Source organism: Betta splendens, chromosome 5 (genome assembly GCF_900634795.4).
Source record: "Betta splendens chromosome 5, fBetSpl5.4, whole genome shotgun sequence".
Taxonomy (NCBI): Eukaryota; Metazoa; Chordata; class Actinopteri; order Anabantiformes; family Osphronemidae; genus Betta; species Betta splendens.
In genome coordinates, this window is record NC_040885.2 from 15,609,935 (window position 1) to 15,626,189 (window position 16,255).

At 50.2% G+C, this 16,255-nt stretch overlaps 1 protein-coding gene across 1 annotated transcript; it reads right to left on the reverse strand.

Moving 5' to 3' along the window:
- Positions 1-2,222: 2,222 nt before the first annotated feature.
- Positions 2,223-10,283, reverse strand: apcdd1l (adenomatosis polyposis coli down-regulated 1-like). The gene is made up of 4 exons (XM_029152085.3): positions 9,903-10,283; positions 4,377-4,560; positions 3,781-4,300; positions 2,223-3,692 (listed from the first exon to the last, which is right to left on the reverse strand). Exons 1-4 carry the CDS (start codon positions 9,985-9,987, stop codon positions 2,922-2,924), a joined length of 1,560 nt encoding a protein of 519 aa, XP_029007918.1. The 5' UTR covers positions 9,988-10,283; the 3' UTR covers positions 2,223-2,921.
- Between the last annotated feature and the right edge of the window lie 5,972 nt (positions 10,284-16,255).

The following is a 16,255-nucleotide window of genomic DNA, read 5'->3' on the forward strand; positions in this document are numbered from 1 at the left end:
AGCCGCGCCAGACGACCTACGGCTCCTTTACGGGGCGGCTCCGGCTCCGGCAGCTCGTATTCTTACAGGAATAATGCGATTCTCTTAACGGCGCTTGAAATTTGAATGAGCAAAGAGGACGGCAGTGATGTCATGCCAATAGAGTACAAGGTTTTAATGGGAGGGCAGGAGGTGGGAATGAAATACCCAAGCGCCGCTGCGCTCGTTCAGTCTCATTGTGTCTCTCTTTCAGCAGAACGTTTGTGAGACTCAACCACCGAACTGTTTGTGGTTTGGAAACTTGGTTGAGCTGAAGGGAAACTGTTTGATTCGCCCTTTTAAAGTCTGCAGGAGCATCAGTCCCACGTGGACCTGCTTCTGAAGAGACAGACAGAAGGTGGAACAGCAAGCTCTCCTACTCTGTTTGGTGTCCGCTGAAACAATGCGTGTTGAACAGACAGTGAACACTGAGGACGACTCCGACTCGATGGTTTTCCCTTTAAACGTACACAAACTCTGTAAGACGTGGACGCGCGTGGCTCCTGCTGGACCCGCTGCTCGGCAACAAGCCCCCGACCCGGTTCAGGGTCCGATGAGCGGCCGACTCCGTCCGCCCTGCGCTTGTCTTTCAATCAGTGTCTGTTCTCTTCGAGCTCGTGGGGGTGACGGACCCATATTCCCCATCCAAGCCTGCAGGATGACCTCATGGGGCGAGCAGCTGCCATCGCCATTCTCGCAGGAGTTAATAGGAACAGTGTGTGGCGTCTGGAAAGGACCAAGTCTCTGTTCCTTTCTTGTTCTTTTTCTGTCCCGGTCTAACACCGAAGAACCACCAACATTTGCAGAGGAATAAATAATAATTTCTCCGCATAGTTTTCCTTTAAAGCAGTTTAGATTCAAAGCTGCATCACAGCTAAAAAACTCCACGGAAAAAAAAACTGAAAAAAGTTCAAACCAGGAGTTCATCCACTGACTCTGGGATTCTACATCATTCTGATAATCTATTAATAATAAAGGGTTTTCTTTGCCCTCATATCATCATTTGGTGCTATTTGTAAAAAATGCTGCTACAGTAATTATGTTTTGAACATTATGCATCAGAGATGATTTATCTGATTTCCTTCAGTTTAATTTGCTCTTTCATAGTTTGTTGTCATCGTGGTTTGTTTTCTCTGTCCGCATTTGATCAAGTATGAATAATCAGCACCAGCTGAAAGAAAAAAGAAAACAGTAATGAAACCTCTCTCACTCACAACACGTACAGTATCTCTCATATGAAATAAGCAGCTGAAAGTGCAGCACGTACGTGCTTAAATATACTTTCAGGTCTTCTTTTCATTCCCACTTACTTGGGGAAATACCTGTTTTCGTGGAAGCAGGTGTCGGCAGATTACAAACGGAGACTCGTTCGCTGGACGTTTCACTTGCTTCAGTCATAACACTGAACCTGGAGCTGTAAACAGTTCCCGCTCCAGTCATTTATCCTCAGAGCTACTGCGAAGCTGATGTTGTTGGCTGGCGCCGGCGCGTTCTCGTGATGCATTGTGCAACCAATCTGATCTCCTTCTGTGTGTTTTCAGCAGTTGGACCTGAGCTGGAATGTCTTGGGTAATGTGTGAGCCATATGACAGCTGTTAATCAAATGGCAGCACACTCACCCACTGTGCGGGCTTTAAATCAGGCTGCAGCTCCAGCAGCAGAAAGGAGACAAATCCAGCTGTAATTCAGTTTTAAGGTTTTAGTTAGCTGGTCCAGACTAACACATCGCAGCCACTACTGCAGGCGTAGCCAAAATATTTCATGCCGATTTTCATGTCCCTCTCAGGATAAACTATAATAACTATGATGACTTAACTTTTCATCCACAGCTATCATCAGCTCTGAATCTCAGTGTGTCCAATACCATGGTTTATGACTAAATGGAAAACAGTTGCTCTTAGTGGTACAAAGTACTGGCATGCTAACATGTAAAATATGAAAGTGATGATAACCATGCTTTCATGATATAATTTCAAATGGTTATGCAGGATTTTTCTAATCATAATAAAATTTCCCACAAATGGAAATAAACTGCTGCAACAGCATAACTGACTATTTTAAAATTGTAAGTTTTAATGTTTAACAGAATAATTCAAATACAAAAGGAGCTACAGTAATTTAGGCAGTTTAAATCCCAGGTGGTATTTTTTTATTTACACCTACTCATTATGCCTGCTTGATATAAAATCTCAGCAGCAGCTGTTGTCTGTGTGTCTGTAGACTTTTGTCCTAATAACTAGATGAACACAGTGTTAAGAAAAAGCCACTTTATTACATAGAAAATAATAATTTCTTAAATGGCCGAGCAACTCAAAATATTAGACCAACAACTTCTTTCTGTATAACAAAGGACAGTGAAGGGTTAAAATAAATATCTTCTGATTTGTTTAGGTGGAAAAAACGTACATGTGAGTTTTATATGTAGTGAGATAAATAAGGATTTCCCAGCACTAATGGAGGCGGTAGCTGTTGTTGAACTGATGAGACATATTATTTTCTTTCCAGTATGTTGAATTAAAATGATCTTCACAAAGTGCTTTAGTTTCCTGCGTTTCCTGCTGTAACGTCCATGTTGTACATCTGGAAAAGGGGATTTATCTGCGATACTGAGTCACTAGCTTGATCAATACAAAAAGAGCATAGTTTAAAGAATACATTTTACATATGAAATGATGATGTATATGTGGGTGGTTTATATACAGGTTAGTTGTAGGTAGAAACACAGTTAGGATTCATTAAAGTGAGTCAACAGGCAGCATCCGAAAGCCAAGCATGAATGAATGAACTCTCCTGAGTCTCTGGTGATTTCTCTTCATCACATGGAGCGCGGAGGTAAGCTGCCAGGAAACAATGTCCATCAGTGACTGCAGCTGCAGAACAGACTGGATCTGTGCACAGCGTCTCTAAGAGACGCAGAACAAGCTGCGGAGCACCGGTCCAAACACGAGCAGCACCAGCTGCGTCCGCCTGTGCGTCCCTCCGGCCGCCGACTGGACTCGCTTGCTGTTAAAACCGGACCCGTGGCGATGCGGCGGCTGCGTTTCCCCTCCGCTGCAAAGCACCATGGGAGCTTGAAAGGACGTGGGTCTCTTCAGAGGCCGGTCGGGGCTGGAGCCGTCGGTCGGCCGCTCCCCGATGGACAGCAGCGGGTGCTTCCTGTGGTCCAGCTCAGTCTTGAAGAGCTCGTACTCCTTATGTGGCAGCTTGATGCCCAGCACCGTGCACCCGTCCGTGGGCGTCAAGTCCTGCTCCACGCCGACCTCCCAGGCTCCCAGACCACACTTTCCTGGCCTTGCCCTGTTCAGCAGCTTGGCCGTGGACTCCTCCGTGGCCGTGACTCTCACCCGGGTCACCTTGAAGACGAACTCAAAGGCTCCCGAGACTTTAGCCGACGGGTTTCCCTGAGCATAGTGGCCCGAGGCTCTGAGGGTGAATGTGGGCTGAGAGCAGCCAGGGTCCGAGTAGTGTCGGTACGCGCCCTCCCACGCGTGCTGCTCCGGGTCAAAGGTGAAGTCCCGGGTGAGGAACTGAACCGCGGGGCGGCTCTCGCACCGCTGGCTGACCCAGCGGCCCGCGAGCGACAGAGGGGCTGCGGGGCTGCGGGTCAACAGCGGGGGGCGCTGCTCCGAGGAGCGGTACACCAGGGCGCACACAGGGCAGGGGTGGATGTGATGCTGCAGGAGGTGAGAGACGGTAACAAATGTCAGAGTGTAGCAATAAATGCAGTGTTTTCAGGACTGCAGTGGCTCTGTCAAGTCTCACCATAGCGTTCTGAAGCGGCTGCTGATAGCCTGTAGGCCTGTACTGGGTCCTCTGTGCCCAGCCGGTGTGGATGTCCCCCAAGAACAGCTCCTGGACCTTCCCTCCATGGCCGTGGTGCTGAGTCTCCATCCGCAGCAAACCCAGCTCCATCATGGAGAAGCCCAGCGCTGCCAGGCAGCCTCTGCCCATCCTGCTGTTGTGCAGCTCGAACAGCTTCCCCGGCAGCACCCGCGAGAAGGTCAGCCCCACGCAGGCCGGGGGCAGCCTGGAGGCCAGCGTCTGCTTGGCCTCGGCGCCGTGCACCACGATGCCTACCTTGCTGAGGTGGTGCTCGGCCTCGGTGCCCCCGCGGGTGATCCAGGAGGCCTGGCGCATGCGGAGCCTTCCCCTGATCACGAGGGAGTAGGCCGGGTGCTCGCAGCCGCTGTCTGCGTAGTAGTGCTGCAGCGCCTGGAAGTAGCGGTTGGGGTGGAAGGTGTAGGAGCGCGTGAGGAACTCGGGCCCAGGCCGAACCTCGCATCTGATGGAAAAAACAGACTTGTGTATAGTGAATTAGAGCATATGATTCACACAGTCACTGAAACAGCTAAATGTACCTTGTTGACACCCAGGTGCCGTCTAGTCGTGGGGGGACGTCTGCTGTGATTCTCACTTTGTCCTGTAGGTGGCGATACTGACACTGAGGCTCCCACTGCAGACTCTCGCTGAGGTTGAAGGAGGACGTGAAGGCGGCCGTGGGCACCTCCCATAGTTTAGACCCGGTTCCAGCCACCAACACAGCTACGGAGTGAGAGGAGTATAGAAAACCACACATAGATCGATGAACAGGCTGATGTGCAGTCAAGGGAACAGGAGCAACTTGGAGAAAACCTCCAGCCTTAATCATCACCGGACACACAGACGTTCACATCTTCTTTTTATTACATATAAGCACAATTATGGTTGACTGCATGTTTCCATTTTGGTTATTTATCATGTAATGATAGGAGACTGTGCTGCAGCATATAAACTAAACATGGCTGTAAGCGAGTTGGCCGATGCAGGCGGTACTGCCTGTCACCTAAATGAGGCTGCAGCTGCAGCATGTGCATATCCTGTGTCCCTAATGTGGAGGTTTGCTACGCGGTGCGTATGTTAGAGACTGTGCATGACGTTCCCTCTGTATAACACATCCATGCATGCGTTTCTATCATCAGGGTTAGACAGCGTGTGGGTCACCCACAGCAGCAAAGCCAAGCACATCTGTTCAAAGTGTGACAAAATACGAAAGAAAGAACTGATTAATGGTCTTGTGCGAGTTTTCCAGACGCTCGGGTCGAGCCAAATGAACGCATTACTCACTCAATAGCATTTATTGATCTGGCATCAGCATCTGCCTGCTTTCTGTTGGTGGGACGCGGCAGGGCAGCGCTCTCTGATCCGGTTTCACACGAGGGACGAGGAAGAGGATTTTGGGATTCCGCCCTCACGGCTGCAGCATTGGAAACCGAGCGGGGTCTCGCTCTGCAGTCTGTGTTCATGCATTATTGAGTGTGTGAAAACGATGGCTCCAGTTTCATCCAGCCATTAAACCACCTGTTTCTCAGATGTCCTCAAACTGTAGCACCTGTTTGTTTGGACCCATTGTACATTGATAGCTTTAATTTGTCTTCATTCTTGCACCACAGCAGTTGCATTCCCTCCCTGTTTGATTTCATTCTGTTTATTGGTGGAGCTACCTGTGGACGCGTCAGCCCAGCACGTCAGATGGTTTCCCTTTGACTCCGAACGCGAAGCGTGTGATGTTTACGTGGCGATTAGGTTTTGCTGTGAAAGGCTCAGTGACGGATGCTGAGTGATCAGCGTTTATGAACCTTGTTAGTGTCAGATGGAGGACATTTTTTGTTCCCCTCGCTCTCGGACCACTTCCCATATCCTGACCACAACCACAGATGTGTGTGTGTGTGTGTGTGTGTGTGTGTGTGTGTGTGTGTGTGTGTGTGTGTGTGTGTGTGTGTGTGTGTGTGTGTGCGTGTCAGGTGGGAGTCGGCTGAACTGCACACACACACACACACACACACACACACACACACACACACACACACACACACACACACACACACACGCTCACTGAGGTTGTTTGAACTACACAGTCACAAACCGCGAGCGCACACTAAAACTCAAGGCACATTTCTTGTCTTTCAAGCAGCCTGTCAATTTGTTGATATGATTAATTCGTCTTTTTCCTGCCCCCGGCACCGAAACATGTTTGCAATTTTCCCCCTTCGGTGATGTGTTTGTTTATGCTCCATGTCACCGCAGCTGGTGAGGGAACCCAGTCAGTTGGACCCGAACGCGCTCCCACGGGAGAACGCGGAGCAGAAATCCTAATCAGGATTAATTAATTTCCAGCGCTCCCTGCACGTCCTCCCGTCGCCTGTTTTGTGTTACTCGGCCTTTGTAGCTGCGTGCAACATGTTGCAGCGAATGGATAGAGGAGCACGGTCACAGTATGTGATGTGGAGTCATTTGGGTTGAGTTTCTGCTTCTGCCAAAGCATTTCTATAGAGTGTTTCTTGAGGTCACTTGTCATTCAGCCCCTCTCCCTCCCTTGGATCTCGCTCCAGTTGGGCATATGGTTGCATTTACTAAGAGAGTTCTCATAAAAGCGGAGCTTAGTAAAACAAAATTGCTCATCGTGGGGTTTTAAGTATTCTTCTACAAAGGAGCCTGGAGTCTGAGGTGATGTTGTAATACTTATGATAATATCCAACCCCGGTCGCAGATTTGTAGGAGTTGATTCACTTCCTGTCCTGTCAGATACTGTTGGTGTTACCTTGAAATCTTTCCTGCTGATTTGTTTGTCCGCGCGGCTCATTAAGTCTGTGCGTCCTTGTCACAACGTAAAAAAGGAACTTTACGCAACACAAATAATCACCTTGGACTATTTATAGAACAATTCCCAGCAGCTCATACAGTAAAACTGCTGCACACGCGGGACTCATCGCATTTGTTCCCACGCAGTAGCGGGTCTCCGCCACTAGGGGGCAGCACCCGGACCTGCGTGTGGTCTGGGCGGTCAGTCTGTCACCACCGAAAAGCTCCGCCGCTGCCACTGGCCTTGGCTGCAGCCAACTGATGCGCAGCCAAAGTAATCCGTGTGTCTCTGAGCCTCCACCTTCATCCTGTTTCCACGCACACGCCGAAACACAGTGCTGACATTGATTTACGGCAGGCGGCAGAAGGGATAGCATTTATGAAGGACCTCCGGGCCGATCCCTGTTTGTTTGTTTGCGCTGGTGATTAGGGTTTGGCAGCCTCCTGCCTCCTCTCATGCCTCATCCCTGTCCAAACACAGCTTCGTACACTGCTGCAGTTGGAGCGGTCCCGTAAAAACAAGGAGCGGCTCGGGCCACTCTTGATTCACGGCGTGCGGGGGGGGAATCAAGTGCTTGACATTTTAGGTCCAGCCTGCACCTTCCTCATCAAAGAGAGACACCTCTGTCTGCTGCACGGCTGCTTCCACTGGGGCTTTTAATGGAGAAGGAGCGAACCTGCCAATGTGGAAATGTCCTCAGTCCCTGCTCGTCCCGGTGAACGTCCTCGTCCTCGCTCCTCTTTTTTTGCATCAGTGCGTTAGGACAACACTCCGGGTTCCCGTGCCCTCCGGTCCCACACCCCCTCCACCCTCCCCCATGAAACAGTTGATGTTTACGGCTCATTTCTCCTGGATGGGTTTCAGATTGCTCCCTCCTCGTGTTTTTTAGTCCTTGTTTCACCCCCCGACCCCCATCTGTACGTCTGTCACTGGTTGAGGAGGTTGATGATGAGGTCAGAGGCACGAGGGCTTGGGTGAGTCGTTCACATGTGCTGCACTGACAAGATTAAGGAGGTGCATGTGTGCGTTTTGCAGCAGGAATATTAAATGCTACGGTAGCCCAGAGATTCCACATAGTTAGGTGACTGCTGGACATTACTCACAGGTAACAGCTGCTTTTTCAGGCTCCCCAGTCACTGAGCTGTCCTCCAGATATCCAACATGTGTTATATGAGGGTGATTGTAAACTTTTAGTTTGTAATTCCCTGCAGTTGAGGTCTGTCTGCAGTTCATAAACTGCTATTGTACATAATAATAAGCAACTACAACAAAGATGCTGAATCTAAAAGTCTTGTATTCCTGGTTTCATGTGAAGCAGCGCTGCGTCTCTCGGTCTATGTTGTAAATGACTTTCGTAAGCAGGCGCTGCAGCTTCGTCAGCTGATGTGGTTCACACAAAGAGGGAAACCTGCATTATAGCAGCTATTCCTGTCTCCCATTAACGATCTGCCGCCGCTTGTTGCTTGTTGATGATGTCCTTGCACAGTGTTGAGACCGCTTCGTTCCCAAGGTGCTAAAGTAAGGCGTCAGTGAGACGTGCTATAAATACATTACTGAACATTTGATGCCTCACTGTCCAGCGCTGCCTCGTATCTTCACCCTCAGCACCAAAGTCAGGTAGAGGTCAAGTTGGTTTAGAGGCTCTGAGCTCTAGATCTGCTGTGTTTTTCTAATCCCGGGTCCCCCTTCCTTTCCTTGACCAGGAGTTTCCCCGTGTCCCCTGGGCAGCGCACGGACCACTACTGTTGTCTTTTCATCACTCTCAAAGCTGCCTAATCCTGCTGCCTCGTTTATTTAGACTGGGGATCTGCAGGGGTTTGTGCAGCGGACGCTGCTGCCAGTCGCGCCTCTTGGCTCTCGCTCACAAAAGCTCGTCCGGCCGGAGCTCACGGCCTCGACGTGAAGAAAACAGGTCGAGGTGAAGACGCCGGACAAGACAAGTTGATGGTCCGCTGATGTTCTGCATTTGAGATTTCAGAAGTTCCACCTTTAATCCAAAACCCTGATTTGGAGCCGATTCGGGAGATTCAGGCAGCGGCTGTTTCACATAGAGAGAGTCTCACGTCGGCAGAAGCCAACGCCAAAATAATGCATCCAACGTTAGTTTACATGAAAATGATGAAAGCTTGGATCACACAGCATTCACATGCTGTTCATTTCACTTCAGCTGGGATCATTACTGACCCACACGGGAAACGCTTCCGTCCAAAGAGCCACCAGAACCTGTCCAGATCTTTACTCTGCGGTCTCTTCTATTTAATGAGTTGGTCGGTTTTGTCTTCATTAAACGTGGATACAAACCATTTGCAGCTTTAAAACCTGGGTTCAGTGGATGTTCAGCGAGGGAAGTTCGTCTCAATGTGGAACCAATTTGCCTGAGACATCTCAGGTTCAGCGCGCCGTGCGCCGGGATGCGAGGCCGTTTCCTTCATCACAACTGTCAAAGTTAATCCAAATTCAGTTCTGTGGCGTCAGCGGCGCCCGAACCTCACATCAGCCGCGCGTCGCGTTCGAACCGCCTGCTTGTGGCTCGGCCGCTCCTGTTGACTCTAACTACACCTACTGAGACAAGGTGTGGTGATTATGACTGGGCCGACGCCACGTCCCGTGACCGGACCTGATGGGCCCAACCTCCACTGTGGAGACTGGACCATCAGCCATGCGCCGCAGCCTGAGGCGGGCTCAGTAATGGCCGCCTCCTGTTATTCTAGCCATTAACATAATGGCAACATTAGTTCCAGGGCCACGCTTTCCTGCTCCTGGGGAACCATTGTTTGAAGCCCTCATCGCCGGCCACCGAGGCTTTGAAGACCCAGAGGAGGACGCGAGGACACAGACGGGCTATTCATGAGTCCAACGTCAACACAGGTTGTGTTTTTTTTTTTTTTTTCAAAGTGCTGATCCACGTGTTTAACCTCCCAAATTCTTTGAATTGTGACAAATTACTTACTTAATAGCTTCCTTGGAGTTATGCCTGTTATAATATCTCCTTCTTTGTCTCTGTGCTGAGCTCGGTTTCTCACACGAGAGCGTTTTCACGTGAAAAGAGCTGCGGCTTATGGGAGGAAATCTGCGACGGCCTTGAAAGGTCACACACCGAAAGCAGGATCAACACGCTGACGACTCATCATATTCAAGTTACACAGATTGTGCTTCTACACAGGAAACGTCAGACAAATGGATGGATTTGTGAAGAGTGTATGTCCTGAAGAAGCGGCTTTGACAGATGGACGTCAGAGCAAACAAACGCGGTGCCTGAACTCACCTTTCCACAGCCACAGCAGCCAGACGCCCCTCCACAGGTGACCCAGGCGTCCACTCCACATGCTTCCTGCCTCCGCACGCTCCATTCACACACTCCGCTCGCAAAACAGACCGTGATCCCCGGGAAATCCACGAAACAGAGGCTGCTGTCAACAAGTGGTGATCAAGTGGGATCTCACCATGACACGAGCTCATGCAGGAAAAAGTGCCCAGTAATCCCTGTGGCCTCCTCTTCACTGTCTCCTTGTTTCTGTCTTCTCTTTCTTCTACCACTTGCACTCAACGCCTTCCATGGTCTGATAAGAAAATCCTCAGTTGGAAGCACTCGCTTCATGCAACTTCTCCACACTGGTGCTTTCCTGCAGTTCACAGGGAGAGTAAATGCTATCTCTCTCTCCCTCACTGTCTCTCTCTCTCTCTCCCCAAACCCCCTCCCTCTCTTTCAATCACACATCGTTGCCTCACTACTGTGCAGCACCGCGGCGCTGTTCCACTCCATGCGTGTGCAGCGAGTGTGTGTGTGTGTGTGTGTGTGTGTGTGTGTGTGTGTGTGTGTGTGTGTGTGTGTGTGTGTGTGCGCGCACTCTCAGTTTGGGCGGAGAGGAGGGAGTAGGGACAGAGGTGGAGGGAGGGTAAAGAGAAAGTTTCAGACTGTGTGTGTGTGTGTGTGTGTGTGTGTGTGTGTGTGTGTGTGTGTGTGTGTGTGTGTGTGTGTGTGTGTGTGTGTGTGTGTGTGTGTGTGTGTGCGCATGAGGAGGAGGAGGGGGCTTGAGCTCCAAAACTTCCTAAAGCGAAGGCTCTGGGGAGCTTTTAAAGCAAGGTGCAAAAGGGCAGCGCTGTATGTGAGTTTATGCTGCAGACACACGGCCACAGCTCGGCTGAAACAAGCTCTACCTGCAGTGCAGCCATGATGGATGACAGACTTTGAGCTTTCCTCATCACAGACAACAACAAAAATACTAAACCACTTCAATTGTCTCTTGACTTTTGTAAACGTATACTGTATGCTTAAACTTTAGCACTCGGTCCCACGATGATGAAAGAAAGGATCAAAAGCGATGCTGCAGATCTGGACCTGCACAAAACAGCTACATTTCCATTTTCTGCATGCATTCACAGCAATGCGACCTGTAGCCGGAGATGCCTGTGTATATGAGGTGGACTTTCCCTTTAATTACATCAGTTACAGCAGTGGAGACAAATTCTGCAGTAACGACTTCTCACGTTCGGATGGTGCTAATATGAGTTTTCCACAGACCAGACGAGTCGAGCGGGTATTTTCCACAGTCATTTTAATATCAGATTCCCGCTTTGCTTGTGTCAAACACAAAAGGGAGTTTTGTTTGGAAGAAAGCCACTAATGCCGTTTATTAACTTCATCTGAACTCAAAGGCTCATCTCACAGCCAGAGTAAACACTCTGGTAACTAACTATACAGAGTCATCCCTTAGATTTAAACTTTAGACTTCAGCTGTTGAAACGTCGATTAAGAGTTAGATGTGAGCTTCATTCACACGTCGCCCACATTCTGTCACATGAGCATGTCTCAACGTCACGTTACTCTGGACAATCCAATCTAGAAACAGTCCCGTTGACATTGTGGCTTGTGGCTCATTGAGGGTAATGGGAAGGCAGTTCCTGGGAACAGACGCTGCTGCTGAAGCCTCTGGAAATTATTTCCGATGTGCTGCCAACAACACTACATTTATGTTTCTATTACACGGCGGAGGCAGGTTCCTCGCGTCCCCTACTGTTCACGTGACTGGATGCTACGAGTGGAAAAGAGGCCCTGCGAGTAATTTGGGTGAATCGACCCTTTAGACTCCCACCCGGCAGCAGCTGCGCACACACACCGTCTGCACAAACCCGCATCACGGCCCATTAGACGCTCCAGTCGCACTGATTCATAGCTTCTGCGTGTGCACGCGGCCGGACGGCGGCGGCGTCGGCTGCAGAGGTGAAGGTGGGGTTCAACGCGCCTGCCAAGTGCGAGCTGGGCCGACCAGAGCCCTGGCTCCCAGTCAGTCAGGCAGCACTACACACGCTCACGCTGGCCAGTGCAGTGGGCCCAGTGCTTTTACTACCTTTTATATGGCAGATTTGTAATGCATCATGTTGCTTATATTATATAACGTTTCTTTGCCAATTTCCAGGTCGCCTGAATCTGTTCCTCCCCGGCCGCGCGTTCAAAGCGCTGACTAAGAAGCCTCTCACACTTCTCGGGCCGCGTTCTCAAGGCCGTAAAACACTGAGTTTTAAAGGATCATTTTGGTCGAATCTTTTATGTTTTACGGTCTCGATGTTTGCAATAAAAACATGGAAATCAGCAAATGAGCTGGAAACGGTTTAGAAAGTGTGGAGGTTTTAAAAAACAAAGGCAGGTTGGAAACTGTTTACTGATCAGTGTCACGCTTTAACAGCTCCGTGACGGAGTATTGTAGTGTTTCTCCATAGGTAGAGCTTTATCCGAGTGGACGGCCTCCATATTGAGCTCTATTTCAAAAGGACCCCCCATTATTGATCTTCACATCCTCAGAGGGAGGGAGGGCCAAGTGTTCGCAGTTAGCAAAAAAACCAAAGATATGAGTGGTTCTGAATTTCTTCTTGATCGGTGACATCACCTCTTCTCTGTCGACAGCCCCAGGTGTCACAGCTATTATTTCAAGAGAGCACAATCTGATCGCTGATCAGCGCCTCTGGCTAAGCGCTAACTCGCTGTGACAGACGCCGCAGAGACGAAGAGGACGGAACCCTGGCGCCGCTGATCTCTAATCCTAGATCTGACAGCCACACACACACACACACACACACACACACACACACACACACACACACACACACACACACACACACACACACACACACACTGCCCTGGGTGTCAGAACCTTTGATCCGTTCAGAGAACTCCTAGGAATGCATGTAGCACGCACGCTAACGTCCTACATCCAGGTCATCGTGTAAATGGATGCGTACGCGGTGTTTTAAAGCAAACCTCCGTCCAGTGTTTCTCTTTCCCCTCTCCAGAATCACACACCCACCCACGCCTACACAAACGCCTGGGCCCGGCCCGCTGGCACGCGCCTACGGCCGCTGGCACCGCTTTCCTAAAAACACACAGTCAACCCTGTCTCATAATCAGAAAATTTCTCAATCCTGTAACGTATACCTCTGCAGCCAGTAGGAGCTATCATCTGTGGCGGGCTGTGTGTGTGGTGTGTGTTTGCTTAGGCACACGTCCTGCACATCACATACGCTCGAAGAATTGCATAGAAATACACACAGGCTCCCAGAACTTTAGACTGGCTCCATTCATGCCGCTCGTTTTGTGTTCCGGCTGCGCGGAGCGAGGGGTTAACGGGCCGCTCCACGCGCTAACAGCGCCCCCAGTAGGACGGACAGTCAACGTGCATCGTTTATTTTCCAGCTGCAACAAGCGACTATTACTACTTTAGTGTTTGACTATGACTCAGGCCTGAAGCCTGAAAATGCTTGCATGCAGCTGAGACTCCGTGGCGTCTTGATGTTGCAGGATGCAGGGGCTCTGATAACTTACTCACACAGTGTTGGCAGGACAGGAAGTAGGGGACAAACGACTTTTATTTTGACGGGAGCATTAGCTTCTTTTCCTATGATTGTTTATGGGAAAAGCTGATGAGTGGTATGTGATACGATTTGGAACGGCTGCTCCTTGATGCAGCGCCAGAGTGGAACTCAATAACAAAGTTATCAGGGTGGCAAATGTTTTATTTTCGGATGAAGTCTGGCCTCACGGAACCAAACCCATTGGGAATGTGGAGAGTGTAGTGTGTGTCGACACACAGCCACACGCACGCTAAGCCGTCTGCAGGCACCACCGGGCCCTTTAATCATCACACATTCACATCCCTGCCTCTTATCTGCAGAGATGCTCGCGTCCAAACAGGGACGCCGCCCACATCTCTCACACTTTATTCTCTGCCCACAATCCATGAAGTGTCTCTGTAGGGAAGAATGTAGAGCGGTGTAACCAGGTGAGGTCCGAGATGCCGCGCTGAGATACTGCGGTGTTTTGATATGTTCTAAACTTGCTGATGTGCAGATAGACTCTGTGTGAGTCTCGTGTTGTCTAAACATGTTATGGAGCCAGTAAGAAGGTCCTCTTCACTGTGTTACGACAAAACACTGGCCTCACACACGCACGCACACACGTATAATAGCTTACGGGCGCCCTTGATTTTGTGGGCGTGGCTTCCAGAGGCCGCACACCTGAAGAGCTCAAGGTTAAATAGTGCTCGGTGATCGAGTGATCTGATCCTGCCTCCGCGCTCACTGGGAAGGAAACCAAACCAGACAGGCTGTTGACAATCAGGATCCCGTTTATTTGGACGACACGCCCACTGTAAACGTGATGATGCCATTGTATTTATGGCCAAATGTGCCGTGGCACCAGTCGAGCCGTGAGCGAGCGAAGTGATGAGGTTGTAATAGAGACGTCCGTCTGTTGGCTGCTGACAGGAGGCTCGTCTGTGGCAGAGTAAATCTTTGCCTTACTGCGCCGCGTTGCCAAACAATCGCCCTTCACGCGCGCGTGCAAATGCGACGCCGGGAGTCCAGATGTTGGCTCCAAAACCGCAGCAGATCCAGCCACGGGCCCGTTTACGCCCACGCTGCAGGGTGCCACGGCTGCTCCCACTTCGCTCAGCTTCCATCTACTGTACGTTGTTCAGAAGATGGAGGTGGAACTGGGAAACGCAGCTTACAGGTTGGACGGCGTCTCGTGTTCTGATCGTCTCAGAACCAAAACCACAGCAGCTTGTTCTAAAGTAAGAAAAAAAAATCCAAGTCAGCTTGAGTCCGTTTTTTGTTCCGTCTGTTAGTTTTTGTCTGGACTGTTGGCTCCAGCTGATAACGTGTGTTATCGTTGCTGCTGAATAATTTTTTTCACCCTTACTGCGTTTCTGTGACTCGCTTCTAATTGGAGTCAAGGTCGTTAACATGGAAAATGTTAATTTTAATACAACAGCAGCTTGCAACAAACACAACAGCATGACTCAGCATTTTTTTTTCATTTTTTGCATGTAACGAGAACAGCTGGTGGCATTTATTTGTCTCTCCAACAGCTGCTAAGACGTGATCGACCCTTCAACGACACCCATCAGCCGGTCCCGTTGGTGGGGGATCCACGAGGTCGGTCCAGGTGGCATCGTAACAGGAGCCCGGACGGCCCCAGCTGGTTCTGGATGTGGACCGGCAGCAGATCCGCTCAGCTGTGGCAGCAGTTGGGCCCTAGAAGCGTGACAGTGCAGCTACATTTAACTGGACGAGCCAAAGATAAGAGTGAAATCTGTGTCCAGCACGGGAGGCCCCAGCGGGAATACGACCTTTGACCTTCGGCTGTGCGGCTGATATGAATCCTGACACATGTTCTTGTCCTGTGTCTGCTCTTATCTAATGTAGAACGTAACGACAGCACACACAGGATGACGACATGGAAACTTTCCACGTCCCCTGCTCCGTCGCTATCTGCGCGGTGGAAGGGGTGGAGGTCTCCGGTTGTGTTGTTCCCAGTCAGAGGCGTGATAATAGTTGGCGAATCCTCCTTTTGTGGACACGCCGCCTTAAAGAATGCATTCAGGTCGTTGCTCTTCAACATACAATCACACGATTATATCTCAAGTTGCATTAAGCTGCTGTGAAATAGCTGAGATTCATTCTGTAGCTGAGCACAAGTGTTTTATATTAGTGTAACGTTTAGAGTCTGTGCCTGGATCGAACACGTGTTTCAATTTAAGGCAGTGTGAGGTTTCCCTGATTTACGACGCTCCGTACACACTCTGCGACGTCACCTTCCGCCCGAATGGAAAATCCAGTCAAGTTGTGCTTTCATGAAGAACATCCACGCTGTAATTTAGACGAAGTGTTTCAGCAGGAGTAATTAAATTACAGCAATACACTCTGTGATTCAGCGCGGCTGCTTATATTAAAGGCCCGTTCAGAGAAGACGAGTGGGATATTAAACGAAGAAACGCGGCCGTCCCAGCAGCCGCATTTGGAAGGAAACCCGACGGAGCGAATGAAAACTCGAAACCCGGCGGAGGCGAGAGGTCACGGCCGTGACAGATGTGAGCCGGCGTCACATCTGGTGGGCAGCGCGTGCACCGCGGAGCTAATGGGGTGAGGGGCTGAGGGCTGGCAGATGTCCGCCGAGGCCGCGCCTCCTATTGACATAGCTGCCATCTTGGCTCCTCTTTTGATCCGCCGGGCCGGAACGGGCCGAGCATCCCCGCCGCTTTGTAACACGAGCCAGATGATGGATCTGCTGCTGCGAGGAATGTGCGGGCACGCGGGCGCGTACAGGAAACACTTGAGCAAACA

What these genes read in the sequence shown, in the direction of transcription:
- apcdd1l (XM_029152085.3), bottom strand. Translation starts at nt 9,987, where the DNA reads ATGGAGCGTGCGGAGGCAGGAAGCATGTGGAGTGGACGCCTGGGTCAC. An exon ending in GCTGCTGTGGCTGTGGAAAG is followed by an intron (nt 4,561 to 9,902) that starts GTGAGTTCAGGC and finishes CTCACTCCGTAG; the next exon opens with CTGTGTTGGTGGCTGGAACC. An exon ending in AGCCGCTTCAGAACGCTATG is followed by an intron (nt 3,693 to 3,780) that starts GTGAGACTTGAC and finishes CACCTCCTGCAG; the next exon opens with CATCACATCCACCCCTGCCC.